Genomic DNA, 23,543 nt, shown 5'->3' with positions numbered 1-23,543 from the left:
TCTGAAACGCGTTTCAGACTGGCTGAAACGTTTCAACCAGTCGTTTCAGGGTCCTGAAACGCGTTTCAGGAAATGGCGCTTCTCTAAAACGGAGTTTCAGACCTGGCTGCGCTCTGAAACGCGTTTCAACGTAACTGTGGTCTGGAGTACCTGGTGGGGCTCGGCGGCGGGGGCCAACTAATAGGCGGCCATCTCCGACGACAGCCCACTTCCTCTCCTGACAGGCTACATCTCACTGCTGAAGCAGGGTGCGCCGCTCTTCCACCTGCATAGGTGTGAGATCCTCATCCATGAAGATAGTAGGGTGATCCCGTAGTGTAGCACGCTGCCTGAGTGCTGCAAGTCGAGCCTGAGTATCCCTGAATCGGATGATGAGTGGCTGTGGGCGCGTGGGGTCCCGTCCTATGCGCCATACATGCTCGATCCCATGCTCGGCGAGGCCAAGGGTAGAGGTCACAAAAGCAGTCGCGTCCGCTAAGGGGGTGAGTGAATCTGCGCCGGGGATACCTCGTACTCAGATGTTGAGAGCCTTACTGGCCCTCTGTTCCTACTCGGCGATGGTGGCTGAGACTGCTGCTTTGGGTGCCCGTCTCGCAATGTCCACCCATCTGGTAGTCTCCGCAATAGCAGTCTGGATGGTAGCGATCCGCTCCTCCACCTCTAGTGTAGTGCGCGGGGCCGCTGTGACTGTAGCAGTGAGAGAGACAACCTCCTGACGAAGGTGAGTGATCTCCTGGCGCATGCTCTGAATAAGCTGATCTTGTGCTACGGTATGATCCCGTAGTCGATGTAGCTCAGTAAAGATGTAATCTATCGTCTTAGGTGGGACCCGGGGGGGTGCGAACTGGGACATGGCGTATGGCTGAGGGGGCGTGGGAGATAGGCTGGCTGTATATGGCAGGGGAGTGGAGAAAGGCTGCTGGGTGAGGGGAAGGGGGGACATAAGAGTGGTGGAGACAGAAGGGAGCTGTGTGGGGGGTGAGGAACTGTGACCCTCTCTTGTGGGGGGCAGGCTGAGTGGTACACTGTTGGGGGAGGCAGTGGTCGGAGTAGAAATGATGGCTGTGGGAGAAAGAACAGCATTGGTGCCCATTGCACCCGATGTTTTCAGGATTGGTTGGCTGTCAATTGCTAATCCACTCCTGGAGATGCGCTTTGTGATCTCTCCCACAATTGGCTTCGGAGACTGCTTGGGTTTGTGGGCCATTGTAGGACTTGTTCAGGTGCACGATTTCCTGCAGAGGCAGATCTTGTTCAGCATTGCTGTAGGGGTGCGCAGGCCTACGCAGGGCCAGTGGCAAGCCAAGGCTTGCAGCTGACAAGGGCCCTCAGACCACGGGGCAGCAGGCCAGGTGCAAGCGAGAGTAGGCAGCAGGTCCCTCCCGAGGCTGCGAGAGGGGGAGCGGGGCGGAGAGGCTACGACCGGGGGGGGGGGGGGGGGGGGTGGCGCAGAGGCTACGGGAGGGGGGGGGCAGAGCGGAGAGGCTACGGTAGGGGGGGGCAGAGCGGAGAGAGGGGGAGCGGGGAGAGGCTGCGAGAGGGGGAGGGAGAGCGGGGAGCGGGAAGCGGCTGCGAGAGGGGGGAGGGGAGAGTAGGCAGCGAGGGGACGCAATTGACTGTCATGAGAGAGAGAGAGAGAGAGAGAGAGAGAGATGATTCTATTAAAGTCCTTTTGAGACCCTTAGGATCTATGGGACTGATGACCACTATTAAATTAACCAGTGGTCCATTACAACCATTGAAATAAAAGTCTCCCAAATCTTTCTACATTGTGAGTATTTGCTGGACTATTTTGTGTGCTAGTCTGAGAATTTTGCTGCGATGTTCCTATATTTCTTTTAAGTAGCTTCCAAACTTGTGGGCTGGCTGTTCCAATTGATTCTTCAGATCACAATGGTTCTCCGTAATGTGTGCGTATGCTCGACATTTTAGGAGTATGTGCTTCTCGTCTGCTACCTCGCCTATAGGGCAGATTTTGCATATCCTCTCCTCCCTTGGGATCTTGGTTCATATCCATCTACCCTTCTCCACTTCTAGATCATGTGAGCTGGTCCTTATTTTGCATATTAAATTCCTTTTGAATATTGAGATGTCCTCCCCAAGATATTTCTGCATTGCATAGCTGTCCATCAAGTTGATTTCCCGTTTGTAGAACTGCATTTTTGTACCTGGATCGTGCCGTATTTTCTGTATCATTTTCAGAGTCACTGTGTCCCTGATTTCACATGATTCTTCATGTATATCAGCCGCCTTTATCCCCCATAGTTCCATCCACTTCTTCCCGTCTTTGTACCAGCTCATGGTCTTAGTGGCTTCCATTGCTTTATGTGGCATACAGTGTGCATCCATCTTCTTTACCCTGTTGAGGTATCTTAGATATTGGCATAGTGCTTCACCTTCCAGTGATATCATACCTGTTTGGATACGGTGTCTGCGTTTTAACTCCCAACTCACCTACAATAAAACATTCATGCACTATTTCTATCCTTTTCCAATAAGCCCTGGAGAGCAAGGGCGCCCAAGATGGACATCCATAGAGAACCACTGTTTGCACAAGCATGGTGTATAAAAATTTCCTTATCTCCCGATTCCACAAATGTGCCTTTTTGCATTTATTTTGGAAGCTGTACAATGCTTTTAAACCTTCCAGAATCCTACGTTCCACACATGCATTCCACTTGTAACTATTTGTAAAATCCAGCCCTAGATATTTGTATGAAGCAACTACTTCCAAAGTCTCCCCTTTGAATGTGAAATTTATCTATATATCTCGAGACTAGATCACCATTACTTTGGTTTTTGCTATGTTTACCTGGTCATCCGCATAAATGAGCAACAACAGTGCGTAGCTAGCCACCTGGGCTCCTGCTCTGCTGTTTTTTGTCATCCAATCTTCCAACTCGTCTTTGAAGAGACCAAAGAGAGTTGGTGACAAGGGGCATCCATGCTTAAACCCTATATCGCTGCTTGAGAGAGAGAGAGAGAGAGAGAGAGAGAGAGAGGCTAGGGTGAGAGGAAATGATGCTCAAATGAAGACATAATGAAAGGCTTACATTCATTCATAATCATCAATGTGACAAGTGAAGTATAAGCCTTTACAGACTAGACACACACATTCTAGTACCAAGTACATATGGGATAACTCCCAAGGTGACACGTGGCACTCACACATGAACCACTACTAGAACTCCTAGTACAACACACCAACACACTCTTTGGCTATGATTTCTTAAATTCCCCCCTTCAGAGCAAAGAGTGTGAGACCCGACACGTAAGGAGTAGACCGATCCCCCCTTCACCACAATACTGCAAAGAGCAAGTCCAACTATCCAACACCTCTCATGTGATAGTGACTTCTTAGTCAGCTTGCGACCAGCAAGGGTAGACCATCACTCGTCACCCCCCCTTACTCTAAATTGGGTGGTCAACAGAATCACACCAAAGTAAAAAACCATACAATCATTTTTGGGAGACAACTCAAGCCAGAGTACCCTTATTGACTCCAAATATATTCATTTTAGAGGGACTAGTCAAGGTTGAGAGCCTTTATTGACTCAACACAAAAACATGGCCTAGACAGCCCAAGAACCCCAGTCGTAATACTCCTCCAGAGAGAGGCCATGAACCTCAGCTGTGGCTGCATGTATCTCCTCAGGTGTGGCTCTTCAGGTTTGGCTTGGTCTTCCCATGGTGCTTCTCTTGTTCTTGTTTCTTCTTCTTGAAGCAATTAACCTCAACATGTCCTTTTCTTTTACAAAATCTGCAAATAATATTCTTATTGGTCTTCTTTATTACGGCGGTCCTTTTCAATAAGTAGAGCCACCAGATTTTTGAAAGTTTACCTGCAAGCCAGCATTCCATAGAAGGATAAAGCGCTCATGAGTTGTGAAAGATCTCTCTTTGTGTTCTTTGGAGTGAAGAATGAATGATGAGCGTAAGCCTGCGCTAGCCTGGGCTGTCTGCTCCTTATCTCCAAACAATGCAAGACATCAGTGGCTACAAGATGATCAATATAGCAAAGCATTGGATGAGTAGCTATTGCATAAAGTAAAGTGCTCAGAGGGCATCCTTGTCTTACTGAACGATATACAGTTTATTGATAAAAAATCTCTCTTGATAAAATGCATGTCGCTTTACACTCGCTGTAGAGCCAATATATAACATGCTGCATTTTGTTTCCACATCCAAGGGATTGCATGGTCTGTGAGATAAAGTCCCATTGCACAGTGTCAAAAGCTTTGGCGATGTCTACTTGCGGCAAAGTACATCTTGTTGAGTATACTTTGCATATTCTATTGCCAACATAGGCGTTGGCAATATTATCAGTGATGTGCCTACGAGGATTAGAGCAATATTGGGTAGGATGTAGACCATCATGCAGAAAACCTTTTATCCTATCAACCACCATTTTTGCAAACACTTTGTAAATGACTGGCATGAGTGTAATAGGCCGCCGATCAGCAAATGATTCACAAATATGCTTTTTGTGGACGAGCTTAACCAACCCGTTCTTCCAAGCATCTAACATTTGCTGTTTTTGCCAGGCATGATTAATCATATGCATTAAAACATGTTTAAGGGCATCCCCATATGTCAGAAAAAACTCCTCTATAAGGCCATCCCAACCGGGTGCCATAGATTCAAAGCATCAAGGAGTTCCCTTTCTTTGAAAGGTTCCTCAGGTTGCAAAGCCTGGGAAGGAGTAATAATGGGAGATACATGCTGTAATAACTTCCGCCTTGCTCGTAGAACCTCTTGCGAGTGGGACTCCTAGTTTCCAAATTGTCGGGCAAAATGATGTACACATGCTTGAGCAAGGTGTGCCCTTGAAGAAGTCCAACAACCATTGGATGTCAAAACCCCACAAATATTATGAGACTGCCTTTTGTAATGTAAACTTCTGAAAAACTCTTTCGAAGAGTAACCTTTATCCAAAAGAGCCTTTTGCCTGGCGTTAGTTTCCCATTTGACAATTTTATGTGGTCATTTCTTTGCAATAGATGCTTAGCGTGACATAAGCATGCAAGCTCAACCTGAGTTAAATCCCTGACATGGCTGAGCTTTGTCAAATTTTGAGAGTCAACTTTAGCATCACCTGCTTTCCTTAGGTCATGCAAGTAATTCTTCCCATAATCACGAATTACTGATTGCAGGTGAGAAGCGAAAGCATTCCAGGCATAATCAAGATCCCTATATTCATCATACTTTAGGTAATTGTTATTAATGACGAGGAGTCTTTTATCTGGCAACCTGTCATGTGGCATCTCATGAAAAGACGACCTCAACCATGATCGGAATGGGGAACGGCATGATCCACCCATACTTGATTGCTGCACATTTACTATGTACTAACGATCTAACCTGGCCGATATGCAGACCGAGCATTATGTTGAAAGGTATATCCTGGAAGCATAGCCTTTAACTCCCTTTAAATATCTACAAGACCAAGCTGAGACATCAATTGGGACAAAAGTATACGTTCTGATATCAGCATATGAGTGTTACCAGAAGTATTATCCCTCTGCTGGGGTGCATTATTTAAGTCCCCACAAAGAAATGCATGCTGTCTCCAAGGATATTGCTGCATAGCCTCCCAAATTTTTGCCCTTCAATGAAAAGATTGGGGAGCATAAATAGAGGCAAATTCAAGTATTTCACCCTGGATTAGACACTGAATAATGATCCCCCTGCCTTTGTAATCATTTAAAGCCACAACAGGGTGAAGAGCATGCTTCACTAGAAAGACAAACACCTGAAAAAGAATGCTCTCTGACATAGAACATATCATAGCCAGCAAATTGACTTGTCTTGCCCGCATATATATGTTGATTGTGCTCTTGCAGAGCGACTATATCAGGCTGCAACTCATGTATATATACCCATACAAGCTTCCATCACATAAACTCTGTACATTGAAAGTCAAGCACTTGATTTGTTCCAGCATAACTACAGAAGTTGCATACAGCTATGTACAGCTGAGAATCTTCATGCAAAGAAAATGCTTTAAGTCTGCATGTCCACCTCAGAGTCTAGGCCTCTTTCTTGAGGAGGTACGATAACCTGATGTGAGGACTGCAAACCAACAACTTCTTTTGGGAAGAGAGTACGACTCACTGTTACAGCAGCCCAGGTAATGCCAATTCCTGAGTTTTCAGCAGGAGTATGACCATTAGAAGAAGTACCATTCCATGTCCGAGGAGGTAAAGGTATGCTAGGTGAGACAATTTTCCTCGAAGTCTGCCATGTATCAGGAATATTCTTTTCCTTAGCTTTAGGCTGAGACATAGAAGGCACTAAGCCAGAGGCATTCCCATTGTTTGTGACTTGAGCCTTTCCCTTATCCTGTGCTGGCATCCGGGGGCATCATATGCAGAACCAAAGGACATTGCGAAGCCATTTGTCCAAACTTTTTGCACTCAAAGCATGCTCCAGCAAAAAGACCCCATTTCAGCCTATAAAAGGCACTTTCCATAGCCACATGGTTAACTGTAACAGAGTAAGATTCCGGAGTGGGCATATCCGTGTCCCATGGAATGCAAAATCTGTTGGAATTTCCATTCGGTCTAGGTGGACATACCACCTTTCCCAATGAAGCTGCAATTTCAGGCAAAAGTGAAGCCAAGTGTTGGGGGACATCTACAACGTCCACCCAAACCGGGCAACGACGCCTAATCAATGCTTGAGAGTCCCTAGTAGGCGATCGGGGCAGTACATGCACCATTTGCTGCCCATAAAAGAGTGGAGAATGCTCCAATAACATTTTTTTGTGATGTTCGTCCTGCCACTGTTAGCAACATAATGCACTTTGTGGACAAAACAACCTCCTACTGTCCTTGTTAACCAGTTGCCCACATTTTCTGCAACAGGCATACGACCCTGGAAAAAATTAATCACAGCATGCTTGGAGTCACGTACCAGATCTACTATTTCATCAACCTCCACCATAAATCCAACAGTTGGAGGAAGATTTTTCCAGTCCTTACGTGTGTCTTCAAAACCTTCATGCATAACATCAAAAACCAACTGAGCCTCATGGGAGAGGTATAACCGGGGTCATCGCGACCCATAGCTTGCATTTGTTTCCAGTCTTTCTTTGTTGAATGTCTTCTCAAATTCATAAGTGGCCATCTTGTCTAATGGAGAAGAGAACTCCATATCTAAAACTTTTTGCGGTAATTACAAAGTAATATAGAAAGGGACCCCTATAGACAGGCACTAAAGGCTGTAAGCACAACAACCTAGAAGTAGGAAAAACGATGGAATGCAAAGAAGAAAGAGGGCAAATCAAATACAACAGACAAGAACGTAGAAGAGGAGAGAATATTTGCAAGGAAAAAGAACTCAAAGGTAGGGAGAGAGAAAAGAGTATGTATGGACCCAGTAAACACAAAAGTTGACACAGACCGAAAAGTTGGCACAGACTAGAAGGTAGAGAGAATTAAAGGCTGAAAGGCATACACCCAACACGTTGCAAGGCTTGAATTGCCACGTGTCAAAGAGAGCCAACAACACCGCCAACACTCGTGGCAAACTCAAGCTTGGGTTGTGATCGAAATGTATGTAGTGGTAGGTGTTGTGCTTCCTATGTGGTGTGTGTGGTGTGGCTAAGCGTGGGGTGGCGATAGTGAAGAATAGGTATGTGTGATCAACTCCTGGAGGGAGTGGTGCTACGGTGAAGTTGGTGATACATGAAGTGAAGGTGGGGGATCCCATGATGTAATCTACTATACTAGTGCCCCCCCCGTGTGGGAAGCAAGTAAAACCACCTGAGGAGGGCCATAGGTCAATCCCGTTGTAGATGATGAGATCATGCATCCGGCCCAGATCAAGGAGCGCGTGTCCATATGGTGTAACAGGCCTGTGTCGGTCCGATAAGGTCTTGGTCATACCTGCTCCGTCTAGGTCCATGTCTGGTAGCATGATAGAGTCGTCTCGGAAGTCCAGAAGTGGTGCCTGGCGCGTGCTCGTCCTCGCGTTGAAGTCCCCAACAAGCAAAACTTCCCCACGGGCTGAAAGGTCTGGGATATCCTGATGTAAGGGTGCATATGGCGATGTCTCACCCTCGTCTCGTGCCACTCTGGCGAAATGGGATGTGTCTGGCGGGAAGTAGCATATTGCTATGAAAAGGTCATGGGTGTCTGTGCGTCGGATCCGGATCCACATGAATCGGGAGTGTGCGTCCTTCCTCTCAATGGAGATGGCTCTAGCGAGTGAAGATCTGTACATTATTGCGACCCCGCCTGATCCTCGGACTCCTCCTGTATCCCTCGTCTCATCCCTGAAGGCTGACTCCCATGTGTAGCCACTATCGGTAGTGGACGCTCTGGGCTTTGGTGTGTCTCCTTGTAAAAGACTATGTCTCCTCCTGTATAAGACTCCGAGAAGTTCCCTGGGTCTGACCATAAGGTACCATTACAGTTCCAAATGGTGCAGGCTAGGGTCTCAAAAACCTCATAGGCCCCGTCCCCCTAGGGGGTACGGGTGGGGGCTCGACGGGTGTCGGTCAACAACCTACCATCTCGGACCACGGCCCATTTTCCCTCCTTGTGAGCAACATCCCGCTGCTGCAGAAGAACTTGTCGCTCCTCAATCTGTAGTGGTGTCAAATCCTCGTCCATGGACAGGGTGGGATGCTCTCGTAGGACGGCTCTGCGTCGGAGTGTCGCTAGTCAAGCATGTGAATCTCTGAAGCAAATGACTAGGGGTTGCTCTCGGTTGGGGTCTCTCCCAACACGCCATGCTCCCTCTATGCCATGGTCGGGAACCTCATACACACACCTTGCCCCACCACTTGCACGTTGTTCACCAAAGGGGGAGTCAAGGACGCGACATTGAAACTGCGCAATGGCTGAGCCAAGGATCACGAGGGGCTATGCATTGAGTTTATCACATATGGGATCGACACGTTAGCCCCGATCCTACCAAAGCTATTCAATGACGCTGTTTGCCTTGGCTTCCCCCACACTTAGACACTCAACACCATCACCCCCATCCACAAGGCAGGGGATCCCATGGACCCGAGTAACTACAGGACCATCATGATTGGACATGTGATGTCCAAGATCTATGCAGCTGTATTGGATGCGTCGGTCAGCCTATTCGCAGAGATGAGAGGGCTCAGAGCAGAGGGTCAAGTCGGTTTCAGGCGAGACCATGGGACTATGGATCACATACTCACACTCAGGAGTGTCATTGAGGAGGCCAGATCACAGAAGGAGAGGGTATATTGCTGCTTTGTGGATTTCCGCAAAGCCTTTGACACAGTACCTTGAGCTCGTCTCATCACACGCCTACAGACACTGGGATTTGATCAAGAGATCATCTGGGCAGTCATGGCACTTTATGAGAGAGTCTCAGGCCAAGTTCGGACAGGTGCAGGTTGGATAGATGAGATCTTGAGTACCATAGGGGTCAAACAGGGTTGTCCCTTATCACCAACCCTGTTTGGCCTCTACATCGATGAGCTTGAGACTTTCATGGGGGCGTTCGGAGGGACCGGTTGCTCACTTGTCGGGATCATCATCAGAATTCTTCTTTATGCAGATGACGTGGCACTCTTGTCGTCCACACCCGAGGGGCTCCAGCGACACCTAGATGCACTGCAGGCTTTTTGTTTATCCCATGATTTGGAGATCAACCTTGGCAAGACCAAGGTCATGATCTTTAACACCTCTCGAGCAAACATGCAACGGCAGCAGTTCACTTTCGGTGGGTCACCAGTTGAGATCGTATCCACATACACTTACTTGGGGGTCGTCTTCTCCGGCCCGATCTTCACGATGAGACCAACGATGCAGGCTAGACTGAGTAGGGGATACGCCTCACTGGCTCGGCTAGAGAGGCAATGCTTCCACTCCCACTTCCAGGACCCTCGAACCAAGGCTCTTCTCTTCGACTCTTTGGTCCGACCAGCCGGTATGTATGGCAGCCCTTGTTGGGGACCTGACATGTCAGAGATAGAGTGGGCACGGGTGGAGCGCATCATTCAAGCCAAGTTTGGTGCTTCTCCACTCCAGCTAGATGCAGCTTTTCAGACCATCACATATCTACACAAGGTTAGATCATATGGGGACTGCACATCAGGGAGACAAAGGTTGCCATGGTTGGATCTCTATTCCTCCATGAGGTTGGTAGCAAAGGGGGACGAGCGATGCTGGTATGCACGGACTCATAGATGGTTTGTGAGACTAGGGCTTCACATCAATAGGATACCTCCTTTTCAGATGCCCCTCCGAACTCCCACCCACCATCCTAATTGGGCCACACACCAACCAGGTCATTCGAGAGGATCTCCTACAGCTACACACCTTTAGGACCTGGTTGGAGCCAAGGGAGCTTCCAGTGAAGCTGAGTTTTTATAGAGACTATTGTCTTCGTATTTCGGAGGAGGGATTCATCACACCACCAGGGTACACTGAGCTTCATATGCCTCACTCACTACAGGTCTCCATCGGACAGTTTCGGGTATCATCACACAGCCTCCACATAGAGAGTGGCAGAGCAAAGGGGATCCCTCGAGAGCATCGCTTATGCATATTGTGCGACTGTCAGGAGGTTGAGTCGGAGAAGCATTTTATTTTCAGGTGCCCAGTGTACTACGAGATCCGATGTCGCTACCACTGTCTCTTCAAAGACGGCTCCGGGATCCTTTCCAAATTCCTCACCTACCCAGATCAGAGATGCGTCGTGGCCTTCATTCACGAGGGGCTTGGCCACATCATCAGACACCTCTCAGAGCAGGATCACAGAGTTCTTCCCATCAAGTGACATTGATCGTCCAGTCTCTAGCCGCAAACGTGACAGATACCCCGACCTGATGACCGCAGCACGACACACGAGACATCGAGGGGACACAGATCACTCTGGGGACCTCCCATCATTGTTTCGACCCGAGATACGTCCCACGAGAGTCACGGTGGCTCTGGTCTTGCGTCGAGCCTCGTCTAAGAGACTGAGACGCACGGCACCCCTTGACAGGCGCCAGCATCCCATCATCAGCTATGCACCAGCTAGGGCGACATGACATATGGAGGATTCCGCTCCACTCCAGTCTTTTTCTTTTCATTGTTACATCCACATGTATTTGATTATGTATGATCAGACTTAGGATTCAGCACGGGTGATGATGCTCGTTTCAGTAGCTCCACCCTTACTGTGATTTGTATCAAGTTTTCTTTCAGTCTCATAGACCCATCGATCTTCCGAAGACTCTAACAAAATTTCTTTCTTTCTTTCTTTTTCTCTCCGTGTTTCCTTCCAAATTGTGTTGCCCAATCAACTTTCATCCTATAGGTTATCCATTGGGATGTGGTCACTCGCCGCCAACAAACGGATTGGGTGCTTGCTAAGCTCAAAAAAAGCTGGAATGTTGGAAGCTAGCCACCTGGTCTCTTCATGTTCGACTTCGCATTGTACAATCAATTTTGGTGGCCTACATTCAATTCTTCTTGCCTTTGATAATGTTCGATAAGAAAGATATTTCTTCTTTTATGTCCATTGTAATGGAACTTTCTAAAGGCCTAACCATGGACGTGAGAGTATCTGATTACTTCTATGGAGCATCTCTATTCAACGAAAAATGTACACACATGCTTTTGGACATTGGCATCCCACTCAACGGGATTTCATTCTGGGATATTAGTGGCAGAATTAAAGGATGCCCTTTTGCTTCTCGAATGTTTTCAGCTTGGAAAGAGATTCTATCTCATCTCAAATGGCATGTCATGACTCTCTTTATGGGAATTCGTTGCGCGCTGAGAGTCTGCATTGGTCAAAGGTGTTTGATTCCCCTCTTGCCTTGCAGGAACTGTCACGGGGACGTGAAAAGTCATGTGTAGCTATGCCTGTGGACAAAGTTTGGCTATTGGGATTGGCCTAGAGGAAGTGTCGATTTCCTAGAAGTCTCTAGGGGCACATTTTAGGTGCACCCACTAGGACTAAGGGTAAAACTAAGGCATTCTCAGAGGGGTCCAAAACTTGAGCCCCTGCCACTTGCCCCTCCCACTCCATTTGTGTAAACAATTAGGGTTATGGGTTTTTCACAGATGAAAAATCATATCTTTAAGAAATATGATTTGGGAGGCCATTGGGACCCTAGCAACCATGCCCATCAATTTTATGCCAAAAAAACCCCTGCAAGCCCAAAATCCAACGTCATGCGGCTAGGGCCTAGTTTCTGCATGGGCCCAGTTTCTACAGAAACTGGGCCCATGCCACATGATGTCGGATGGTTGCTAGGGTCCCAATGGACTCCCAAACCAGATTTCTTAAAGATATGATTTTTCATTTGTGAAAAAACCCTTATTCTTATTAATTCTTGAAAAATGATATTTCATTAATTTATATAATTTTTGGGTTTTGATGTAATATGTTGGTTGCAGAATATTTTATGGGTTGATGAGTATACCGGATGCAAGGGTGGAACCAGAGGGTCTTCTTGGCGTCGATCAGTCAACTACATCAACAGAGTGGCTCAACACATTTTGGTGTTCCATCGACAATTATCGCCACATGGAAAGACGAACATCATGAAGTTCAGGGTCCTCAGTCGGATGGTGAAGATGAGGCCCATCTGTTACTGCCGATCGTGTTGTTCTGATTAGGCATAGTGTAGCTTTATTTTTGTTCTTGGACACACGATCCAGTATGCTCGTAGTATTATAGCCTGGGAGAGTGCCAGAGCGGCAATGTATTGCATTTGGATGCCTTGAGGCTGCTTGAGCATTTTGGGAATTGTATGGATGCCTTGTCACTCACAATTGGTTTCAATTTCTAAGGAATGCCTTAGTTTTGCCCTGACAGTTGGGATCTAGTGGTGTACTTGAGTTTGATGCCCTGAAGCCAAGGTCTGGCTTCATAGAGAAACTACAAGAATCATCAGTAGGTGAGGGCTTGTTGTAAAGCATTTTTCATTTTCACAAGAATTAAATAAATACCAAAAGGGGCACCAAGGTATTGGGGCCAGTGGGTGTCTCGTGTGATGTATCATTGAGCAGGGGCATTCTAGTCTCCACCATCGAGTTATTCTCAGTTTATTTCTAAGTGTTTTTCTGTGGCAATTAATTAATAGAAGTGATTGGGGATGATGCAATGTGGCTGTAAAAGGAATGAATGCTACAATAGTTACGGTTTACTACCCTTTAGGTAACTGAAGGCCGGTTTCACGAGCCCCGGCGCTCTTATTCAAAGCGATTTAGTTGGTGGGTGATGTTCTTCATGCTGATGGTACTCCGCTATCCTTTCCTTTGGCAGCCAAACAATATGGTTTGGGCATGCATTATCGTCCCCTTTGGCACTATCTTTCCCGAATGCTTCATTGCTTTTTGCCAGTACCAAAGCTGGAGCTCCCTTATCATCTTACTGATTGGATTTTGCATTGCAAGGGTTTAGCCACTCGCCCTTAGCGCCTAGCTGATGTCTCCGTGGTGGCCAGTTTATACATGGTTTTGTTACCTCCTCCTTGGAGTTCTCGTCGGGGAAATCAGCTTTGGTCTATGAATCGTAATCCCAAATGGTGGCGTAAACGATTGCAGCAACTTTGGTCCTGCAAACTTCCTCTTTGTCCACAAGTGTTTCTATGGCCAATGATGCTTGGTGTTATTCCCTTTGGACAGCTCCTAGCACGTAGAAATATTGCTCCTACTACCTGTCACAGATGTCTGGCTCCAAGGGACTCCTTGCTCCATCTTTTTCGGCATTGCCCTATGGCTCGTGACTTTCTGCTTTTTCTTCAGCAGCGTCTCTGAGCCAAGTTTCCTACTGCTTGCTTTGGCAAGCTTTCTTGGCTCTTCGGCATCTACCCATGGAGACCTGAGTTTGAGCTTTTTTTCACTTGGGCTCGATATTGGGCTTTCTGGACTCTATGGAAAGACAAAAATCATAGGGTCTTTGGAGACTACTTTTTCCATGTTTCACCATTTCCGGATGTCACTTAGGCAATCTCTTTATGATTGCCTGTCTGTTTGTCAAATAGATTACTCCATTTACTTGTCTTACAATGAAATCTTCTCATGTTGTAATTGCATGTCTCCTTCTTGGGGACTGCTCTTTGTAATATAAATATACATGGATTTCACCCCCCAAAAAGAGGAAAAAAAGCGTGTGTGGCGCATTCGTAGCTATCCCAAGGTGAGACACCTATGAATGTACATTCTTCTTAATGAAGGTTTCTTTCACCCAAAATTTAAAAAGGGTGTGCGTGGGGGTGTGTGTGTGTGTGTGTGTGTTTATTTATTTATTTATTTTCTTATATACATATAACACACGCACACACATATGTATGTGTGTGTGTATGTACGTGCATACATATGTATGTATGTATGTATGCATGTGTGTGTGTGTGTGTGTGTACATACACACACACACTCATAGTTGTCCCAAACTGGGCCAAAAGGTCTCCAAAAGAAAGCCCATCTTGGAGAGACCAAAGCAAGGATGAACGAAAGAAATGGTAAACATCCACCACGGAATGCTTGGACAGTCGAATGTTATGGGCATGATATATTGACCACAGAGCCCAAAAGCGACACCAAGAAAAGAAGTGAGCATAGTCTGGCCTAAAGGCATATCGAGCAAATGCCTTGAACTGTCTGTCAAAAGTAATTCCAAGAAAACGAGCATGAACAGCCGTCCTCAGCCTGGAAAAAAAGTCACGAGCAGTAGGACAGGTCTAGAATAGATATAGCGCAATCTCCCTTGGATGCGAACAAGCAGGGCAAACCAAAGAATCGATAGGTCAGGCAACCAATAAAGACCCATCGGTAATTCCCCTACCAAACAAGACCACAAGAAAACCCGTTGTTTGAGAGGACGTTTACTTCTCCAAATGCATCACAGACAAGCCTTCCACCAAGTAAGAGTCTTGTCAAGATGCCAAAAAAGATTCCAATGCAAGCAAAAGATAATAAGCCTTCTTGGCACAAAGATCCGCAAATTAAAAAGGCGTCTAACCTAGAAGTGCCGGATTCAACTTCATATCCAACAAAGGAAGAGTAGTAACCAATTGTTGACAGGCTGAAAACGCTGCAGCATAGTAATGACTATGCGCCCTGTAATGCAAACCCAAACAGTACTGCCTCTTGGCATGAGGGAAAAAAAGGAGTCCAGCCCCAATTCTCATCCACATCCTACAATTTAGAAACACCCAAACAATGCAAGAAATACACCTTATGGGCTTAAGACGGGCCAAAGGGGGAACAAACACCTGGCTCCAATGAATGCTCTACATAGGTAGGGAAGTGCCTGGATCGGGACAGTAATCCAATGAAAATGTGCCAAAGCTGCTCCCAATCACGAATCAGGCAAGAATAAAATGGACAGCCAGAATATGATCATGCATGTGCCCATAAATAACATAGCAGAAATCAAATGGCCAAAAGCATATGTGCGGATAGAGCCAACCATACAGGAAAGCGTCATAACCCAGGGTTGACGTTGCTCAAAAGCAGAGCAAGAGAGTGGCCTTGTGCGCTAACATATGAATGTGAATATTACAATGTTCAAATCCCATGCATCTTGGGCGAACAAGCATAATTGTATTTAAAAGAATGGAGCACCTTACGATCAAAGCTTGGTGCACCAAAAACATTCCATAGCCTTGGTGCAAAGTTCTTGAATCTCTAAAGATGACCAGGGAATAAGCAGCAAATAAAACCGGATTGCACAATCCAAAGGTAAACATGCAGCACCCAAGTAGACAATTTTCAATAATCCAATTTATCAAAAAGATTTTGTCGCACCTGATGTCTCTCTTTGGGCAGAGAGAGATATGCCATCCAATAGGGTAACCCAAATGACACACCACATGATCCGAAAGAAGCAGCAGGCCAAGCCGCAAAGGCTAATGCCAATCACACTCACGCAGAAGCAATAGTTTTCATTTAGCAAAATTCACTTTCAGTCCAGCTGCGAGACCAAACAGATCAAGCGCCTTCATACGAATGCCTAACATATACCTTTGTAAGACTAGAATAAGTCCAATCATATTTAGAGTTTTTGTTGTTCTAAAGATCAAAAATCTACACAGAAAATGAAAGAGAAGAAAAAAGAGGTAAACAAAAACTTTTATGAAAAACAAAAGGAAGACATACTTAGCAAGCAAAGCAGCACTTATGTCGTCATCAGTGCCCAAGCATAAGCAGCTATACTGGGTTTCTAAAGACCCGCGGAGTCTCGGGGGCAAACCCACTGCTTACTAAAATACGTCAAATAAACAAAAGAGAATGAAAACAAGAAATAAAGAAGAAAGGAAGCAGGTGACTAGCAAAAATAAACAAGCAAGTCGAAACAAAATCTTCCAAAAAACTGGAATCTCTCTCTCTCTCTCTCTCTCTCTCTCTCTCTCTCTCTCACTCTCACTCTCACTCATTAAAACATAAAAGCTAAATGGCCCTCTACACTTATGTATCGTTTCCTACAAAGAGGCAAAAATACATTTCTAACTTAGAAAGCACAAGCATACTCAAACAAACTCTCTTTTGAAACTAAAAGAAAAACGGGCTATTCAGCTCCCCGCTTTTTGTTTTCAGCTTACATTCAATCATTCTAAACATACCTAAGGCCGACACACCATAGATAAAAGACTTCATATCTAAGATTGTGCTTACTTTTTTCATTATTTTCCTTGGATTATACCTCTTGTGTAATAGTAAACTGATCAAATTACTACATTGATCTACTTCTGAGTTCCGGGAAAAGAAAAGGAATCATCTACGTAAGCCTAGCTTACAAATGATGTGCCTCCAAGAAAATCAATACCATGCAAATACCGCTGCAAAACTAAAGGCTCCATATGCATCAACAACGGATGAGTAGCGATTGCAAAAAGTAGGGCACTGAGAGGACAGCCTTGGGGCACAGAGCAGCCCAATGACCAAGAAGAAGAGAGGGCATCAGATAAAAGGCAGCAGATTTGGTCCCCCAAACAGCATACAAAGGTTATAACACTCTGATGGGCATTTGATCCTGGGCACTTGGCCAACTGGCCCACTGACGGGGATCCTCCCCATGGCTCTCATGCAAACCGTAGCCTTCCGCAGAGACATCACAGTGTGTTTCTCTATTTGTTATTCTCACTCAGACATCAGCCTTGGGTGTGCCTCCTTTAATGGCTCCACGCCTAAGCTTTTATTGCATTTGGTTCTCCTGAGTCTCCTAGACCCTTTGGTCTTCCAAACACTTGACTAAACTTTCTTTCTTTCTCTCAATAAGAGATATGGAATACTGCAATGTTACTCATTTTGCTACTGAGGAGGAACCAACAATGGTGAAAGAATAGTTGACTCTTAAATTAAAAAAGTGAGAGTAATGTATACTACAGTCTATACCATGCCAGTTTCTATGAACAGAACAGAAACTCACTTCTCTCAAAGATGCTCTATTGAATTGGAATAGAAATTATTTCTCTCAAAGATGCCATTAAACCTTCTTGAGTACAAGATGAATGACCCAGCTACTAACTCTACAACTATGACATAAACAAAATAGATTTTTGAAGAGAATAACTCACCTTGAGGGGGACAAATGACATTTCAATCAAGCATTGATTAAGGTGGAGTAAAAATTACACAATTGTGAATATCAATAATGAATGTAAACCCAATGCCTGATGACAGAAGCATAACCAGAATAATTCAAGTGCAAGAAGCAGGCTTACAAGTCTTGGGGCAATGTTGTGTCATCTGTATTGGAATAAAGGAAGAGAGAACCACCACTCTCAATGCTCAAAAACTTGAGAGAAGCAAGGTCTGTGTACTCATCAGTAACAGCAAATATGTCTACACATACCCCTGCTTGCACTGCCACCGCTGCCTACAGAATAGAGCATCATTGCATAGACAGCTTTTAATCAGGAAGAACAAAGGGAAAACTCGCCCAAAAAAAACAACAAAGTAAACAAAAAAACCAAGTTGTTCATTTCACTTACAAGATCTTTGTAGAAGGGGGTTTGTTCAGGAAGCAATGCTTTATCAGCATCTTCTCCCCTACTGGCATATTGTTCGCCATATCTCCTTGTATCCAGCTGGCCAGCTCCATAGTCTGGGGGACCAGACAAGAATGCAAAAACTCTTGCTACAAAATACAAGTGCATTCTATAAATCTTCAAAAGTTCACACAAATTAGAAAGGAAGAAAACAGCATTAAGATGCTAGATGATTTGCAACAACTAAGAAAGAATAAAAGCTTTACACTTTCAGGAAATTTTAAAACAAAATGCACCATTGAGTGCTATGGTTTGTAGCCATTGATGCTTACATTTTGTAGTAATAGAAATCCTTATTACAAAGATAGTTGCTTACCAATTGCAAAGGTGACACCATGCTCTGCACCAAGATAATTTAATAAGGCATCCATTGCAACCCCAAAACCACGGCCCCCCATGGTCACCCCTTCAATACCCTGACCAGCAGCTGTAGCCCTCTCCCATGAGCTGGTGGGTCTAAGAGTCTCCAAGGCAGCTGTAACGTTATCTTTATTTGTTTCTATCTGCAATTTCAAGGGATTACTACTCAATCTGCAACTTAGCCACCATCGTTACTTAACCAAAGTCAATTCATTAAAAAACATTGCAGGTCAAATCATATTCATAATCGAATTCATTTCCTAAGCTTATCTATGAACAAAAAAGAAAAAGACAAAAGAATTGAAACTTAGATTCAACATACAGGTGCCAAAAAAGAGCCAAGAGGCATAGCATCCTCTAGATCAACAGGAATGTGTCCATCCAACTCAGGGGGTATTATCACATTTTTTACAACAGGAACAGGACCTTGTATATCGTAAAGCCCGATCTTGTGGCTGAATGTGGCCAAGCCGAATAATACACCCGGTTCTAGTGCTGCAAATACATTGGCAGTCAGTGAAGAGTGGACTTGCAAAAGACCAATCTCTAGAATAATCATCAAAGGCATGTTCATGCAACACATAGATCTTGACAGGCCCTTACAATAGGAAAGTTTGATATAACATGTTTGAAATAATTTTCCATTGTATTCAGAGGACAAATTCTACGGCCAAGAAAGAGCTGGCCATTGTGGCCGACAATAAAATCAATAAAGCAGATCTTTATGCTGAAGTAAAAGAGCACGAAGCCATAATACAAAGTAAGAAATCTTACACATTTGGGGGCAGCAAGAGGACTTCCTTGGCTGCCTTAAATTCAGAGTCAAAACACATAGCCACGTGTCATGGTGGCTCTCGTATGAGCTGCGAAAATATCTCATATCTATGCCTACCGGGTCGTCTCTCGTGGTGGTGAGGGGCGTGATCTCCGTGATCTCTATGTCCGGTGGGCCACATCAAGAGTGAAGCCTCTAGTTAGACGATCTCCTCCTAGTAGACCTGTGATGGATTTGTTAGAAATGACCCAACAGAGGGTACGCACAGCGGAAGACTTATAGTAAAGCCCAGGAGCTCACACAGTGTGCGTGTGGGGTGTGGAATCACAAACTTCTTAACTTATGTGCATAAAATAGATGTGCAGACTCATTAATAGACAATGAACCAGCTAGATAGAGAAACCACCAAAATAATATATTTCCGTCCAAAACTATGGACACAATGCAAAAGAGATAGATCCAGAGTCCCACCAATGGTGTGGTCCTCTAATCTTACCACAAGGTACTTCTCCTATCTGCTGGCTATCTCTAGACTCGAGCCCATGTGCTCCACCTTGAGCGTAAGTAGACTTTCCGTCCAGATCCCTTCCACCTTGCTGTTTTTGCACCAGCCTAGGTGGGCAGCACTCTGAGCTAGGTCTGCACTTCTACAGCCCACTTGAATCCTCCTGGATAGATGTTACGCTCTAGCCGAGGTAGCATGACCTCGGAAGAATCAGTCGACATTTCCCTTAAAGGATCTATGTTTGTAATTATTTGTTTGCGCTTCATGTAAATGATTGGGAGGAAATTAATGTCAAGGTCCTAGGTGAGGGTTGATAGCACCAGACTAGGTGGATCTAAGGCTAAGGGCCTAATGCAAGGAATGTAGGGGCAAAGGATTTTAATGCATTCCAAGAGAGGGGTGAAATGTTGCATTAGGAAGGCCCTGTGATGATGACATGTGGCATCCAGATCCATCTAGGGAGATCGGGCTTGTTGAAGCTAGAGAGAGAAGAGAATGTGATTTTTCACGCATGTTTTTGATTCGTAATTCTATGTCAGCTCGTTAGCTTCAGCAAGGTTGGCTGGGAGGAAATAATAGGTGTTGCTCCCATGATCTGCAGTAGGAATAGAGTTGTAGTGCTTAACATTTGGTATCAGAGCTCAAGGGAAGAGACCAAGGGAAGGGGTTCGTGAGCTGTGTCATCGAAGGACCAGAGCGCCAGATCCACGGAGAGTCCATAAGGGATGCGTGAAGTGCACGGGAGCGTGGAGCGATTCGGCTGTGCCATGCGCGATTGTTGAATTTTGGAATGGACGACAGGCATGGAGCGTAGGTGTTGTGGCTCGACTGACTTGTGGCCTACGACGGACAGACGGAACCAATGCTAACCTGCGATAGGCGACAACGAAATCGGAGGGGGCTGCCGTGACGACGGACAGCACGCGTGGAGCGTAGAGGTTGGCGCTGCCCATGGTCTGTGGTGGACAAACGTCGCACAGAGCATTTCGTCAATTATGTTCTGAACAAGGCGGTTCTGAAGGACGGACGAAGGAATGAAGGCTTGGTAAGGGAAGCCTTCGATGATTCGGGGATGAGCGACGCAGGATTACGGAGGTTATGGGGAGCCTGTAAAAGTACGCTTTGCCTTTTTGTCGTATCTTCCAATATCTGGCTATGGGTGTGGCTGGCCCGTAATAAGCTTTGACCTGCTTCCCTGGCGCACATGCGATCAAAGCTCTCCAAAGCCACGCAGCCAGCTCGTAAGCTGTGACTAGAGCGACGCTCAAGCAACGCTCTTGGTTGCAGATTTGTCGCAGGAGCGTAGGGCCTTGAACAACGTAGGCAAGGATAAAAGGCCACGCAAACAGAGATACGTATAGAGGGAATCCAAGGCTGTGACGAAATCGTTGATGACCATGGAGCTCTCTTTGACCTCCATCAATTCCGTGTTTTTTTTCTTGATTAGTCGGTTGATGCTCTGCTTTCATAAACAGAATCTCGTAAAGAATTAGTCTGCATGAAGCTTTGATGATGTAGCAGGGGCAGATTATGCTTGGAATTATGCCTATGTGCTACAGTCTGAGTTAGTTTGCAGGAGCTTCCCTAGGATAGGGAAAAGCGCTGTTTGAGATATATGCCTGTGTCAAATGCCCAGTCAGTGTGAATCTGGGATTGCAGGAATTTCCTAGTGTAGGGAATTGTATCAGAGTGTCAGTACACTGAATTGCGTCAATTTGTAAATACAGTTTTCTAGCGGTGTTTTATTTATTTATTTATTTATTTTTAAAAAAAACCCAAAACAAAACAAAACAGAACACCCATTGAACTGAATGGAAGCAGAAGAAGGGGCTTCCAGGAGGGACCCTGGTGAATCAGGAGTCCGGCCGACCCAACAAGTGTCGCGCCCATTAGCTCATACCTTATCTGGCAGGATTGCATTGCTGGAGGATGCCTTGCAATAGTTGTTAGCGCAGCAATTACAGGCCAATGCAGGGCAGTCTAAACTTAGGAGAGCGATACACAGTATGTCTGCCAGACCTTCTCGAGAGGAGAAGGGAAAGGCTCCAATGGAACCGGAGTCTAGTGTCCATACGGTCGAGCCTAGGAAGGCTAAAGTGTCAAATATTACCAATTACAGGCCAGAAAAGTATTCTGGTCGGATGAACGACCGTAGTTCCGATGTCATTGAGACCTGGTTACACAAATGGGACGAGGCGTTCGCCATTTGTGAAATCAGAAATGACATCAAGGAGATCCGCAAGGCCACCCACATGTTTAGTGAGGCAGTAGATTGGTGGTGGATTCAGCAACAAAAAGATGGTATAGCATCCACTACCTGGGAGAGGTTTAAAAGAGAGTTCAGGAAACACTTCTTACCTCCTGACGAAGCATCCCGAGCTTGGGATCAATATAGGAACCTTCGTCAGAGAAATTTATCAGTGGCAGAATACACTGATAAGTTTCAAGAGAGTGTAATGAAGGTTGATGAACCCCTGCCTCAATCAATCCAAGTGAAAGATTTCATATTTGGATTGAACGATCGAATAAAAATAAAAGTTCGGGCTAAGTACGCGAACACGTTAGATGATGCAATAGCCATAGCCCTGAACTATGAAGATGCCAAGGGCAGCAGGCCAAGTGGGTTTGCACAGGTCGGAACCCAGTATGGGTATCCGAAGAAATCTGGATTTAAGAAGAAATGGATTAGTCAAGGGAGTGGTTATCAGCCGAGTGGTCAAGCCAAGCAGGCGAAACCGGCTGAAACTCCTAAACCAAGTACCACCATTGGAGTGAAGAGGAAAGTAATGGCAGTCCGGGCTTGGTCTAAGTCTCCCTTAAACCCAGAACAAAGGGAAAAAGCGAGGAGAGAAGGCTTATGTTTTAGTTGCCTTCGGCCTCATCAGTGGAAGGATTGTCCACGTAACAAAGATCGTCGGATGGCTGAGATGGTGGTCTCGGAATGCGACGTGGAGATGGAGGGAAGTCCCAGAGCCGAAGAGATGCAGATTCAGCTAGCGGGATCTTCTCAGAGGTTAGTACCTTGTTTGTTATGTTTGTCTGTTGCTAAGCTAGTAACGAGTGCACCTGATAACATCCTATCTAAGCCCGCAGCAACGGGTATACAACCTTTAATGATACGGAGTTAATTAAAATGGAAGGGCAAGTGGCCAATCATGATGTCATTGTGTTGTTTGACTCGGCGTCAACTCACAATGTGATTAACTCCAAGCTCGTGAAGAGGCTGAAATTAAAGACAAGTCCATCTGACTATGCATATACAGTCAGGATGGTGACTGGATGGCAGATGGAAGTTCAACTGAAGTATGGGACCAAAGGGTTACCCAGTTGGAGCTTCGTATTCAGGACTATGCTGAGAAGCTTGATTTTGAAATGACCAAGCTTGCTCATGCAGATATAGCCATGGATATGGCGTGGCATTCTAGGAAGAATCCAGCCATTGATTGGAAAAAGCACGTATATCAATTCAAGATGAATGATGTGCTTTACGTCTTGCGAGGTGAGAAAGATATACCTCAGGGACCGTTGGTTTCCATGATGGAAATCCGAAAAGCTCAAAAAGAGTTTTTATTCCTTTGCACAGCATCGGTAGAGCCAGTTCATGATTCTTCGGCTAGCACTGATGTTATGCAAAGTAGTGAGATGGCCAAGCTGGCTAATCTTATAACAGAGGAGTTCTCTGAATGTTTTAGGGATGAACTACCTTATGGGTTACCTCTAGAGCGGAAAGTTCAGCATAAGATTGAACTGATCCCGGGGGCAGAACCTGTAAATAGACCTCCCTATAGAATGAGTTTTACTGAAGAGGCAGAGGTGCTTAGACAACTGGAAGAATACCTCAAGTTGGGGCAGATTCAACCAAGTTTCTCACCTTTTGCTTCGCCAGTGATATTAAAGAAGAAAAAGGATGATACATTTCGCTT

The 23,543-nt window shown here is 45.5% G+C and overlaps 1 protein-coding gene across 2 annotated transcripts in view; it reads right to left on the bottom strand.

The window, feature by feature from the left end:
* The window catches only part of LOC147883785 (sec23/sec24 transport family protein), a 183,065-nt gene that overhangs the window by 136,056 nt on the left and 23,466 nt on the right, over positions 1-23,543 (bottom strand). For both annotated transcript variants that reach the window (XM_087398534.1, XM_087398535.1), the window contains exons 5-8: positions 18,663-18,835; positions 18,297-18,483; positions 17,924-18,069; positions 17,654-17,808 (exon numbers count right to left, since the gene is read on the bottom strand). In XM_087398534.1, the coding sequence (XP_087254660.1) occupies positions 17,654-17,808; positions 17,924-18,069; positions 18,297-18,483; positions 18,663-18,835 (661 nt within the window). The remainder of the gene's footprint in view (positions 1-17,653; positions 17,809-17,923; positions 18,070-18,296; positions 18,484-18,662; positions 18,836-23,543) is intronic.

This window comes from Dipteris shenzhenensis, chromosome 27, assembly GCF_047967505.1.
Source record: "Dipteris shenzhenensis isolate YYH24624 ecotype China chromosome 27, Dip_SZ_1.0, whole genome shotgun sequence".
NCBI classification, from domain to species: Eukaryota; Viridiplantae; Streptophyta; class Polypodiopsida; order Gleicheniales; family Dipteridaceae; genus Dipteris; species Dipteris shenzhenensis.
This window is presented reverse-complemented; position numbering and strand designations above follow the sequence as displayed.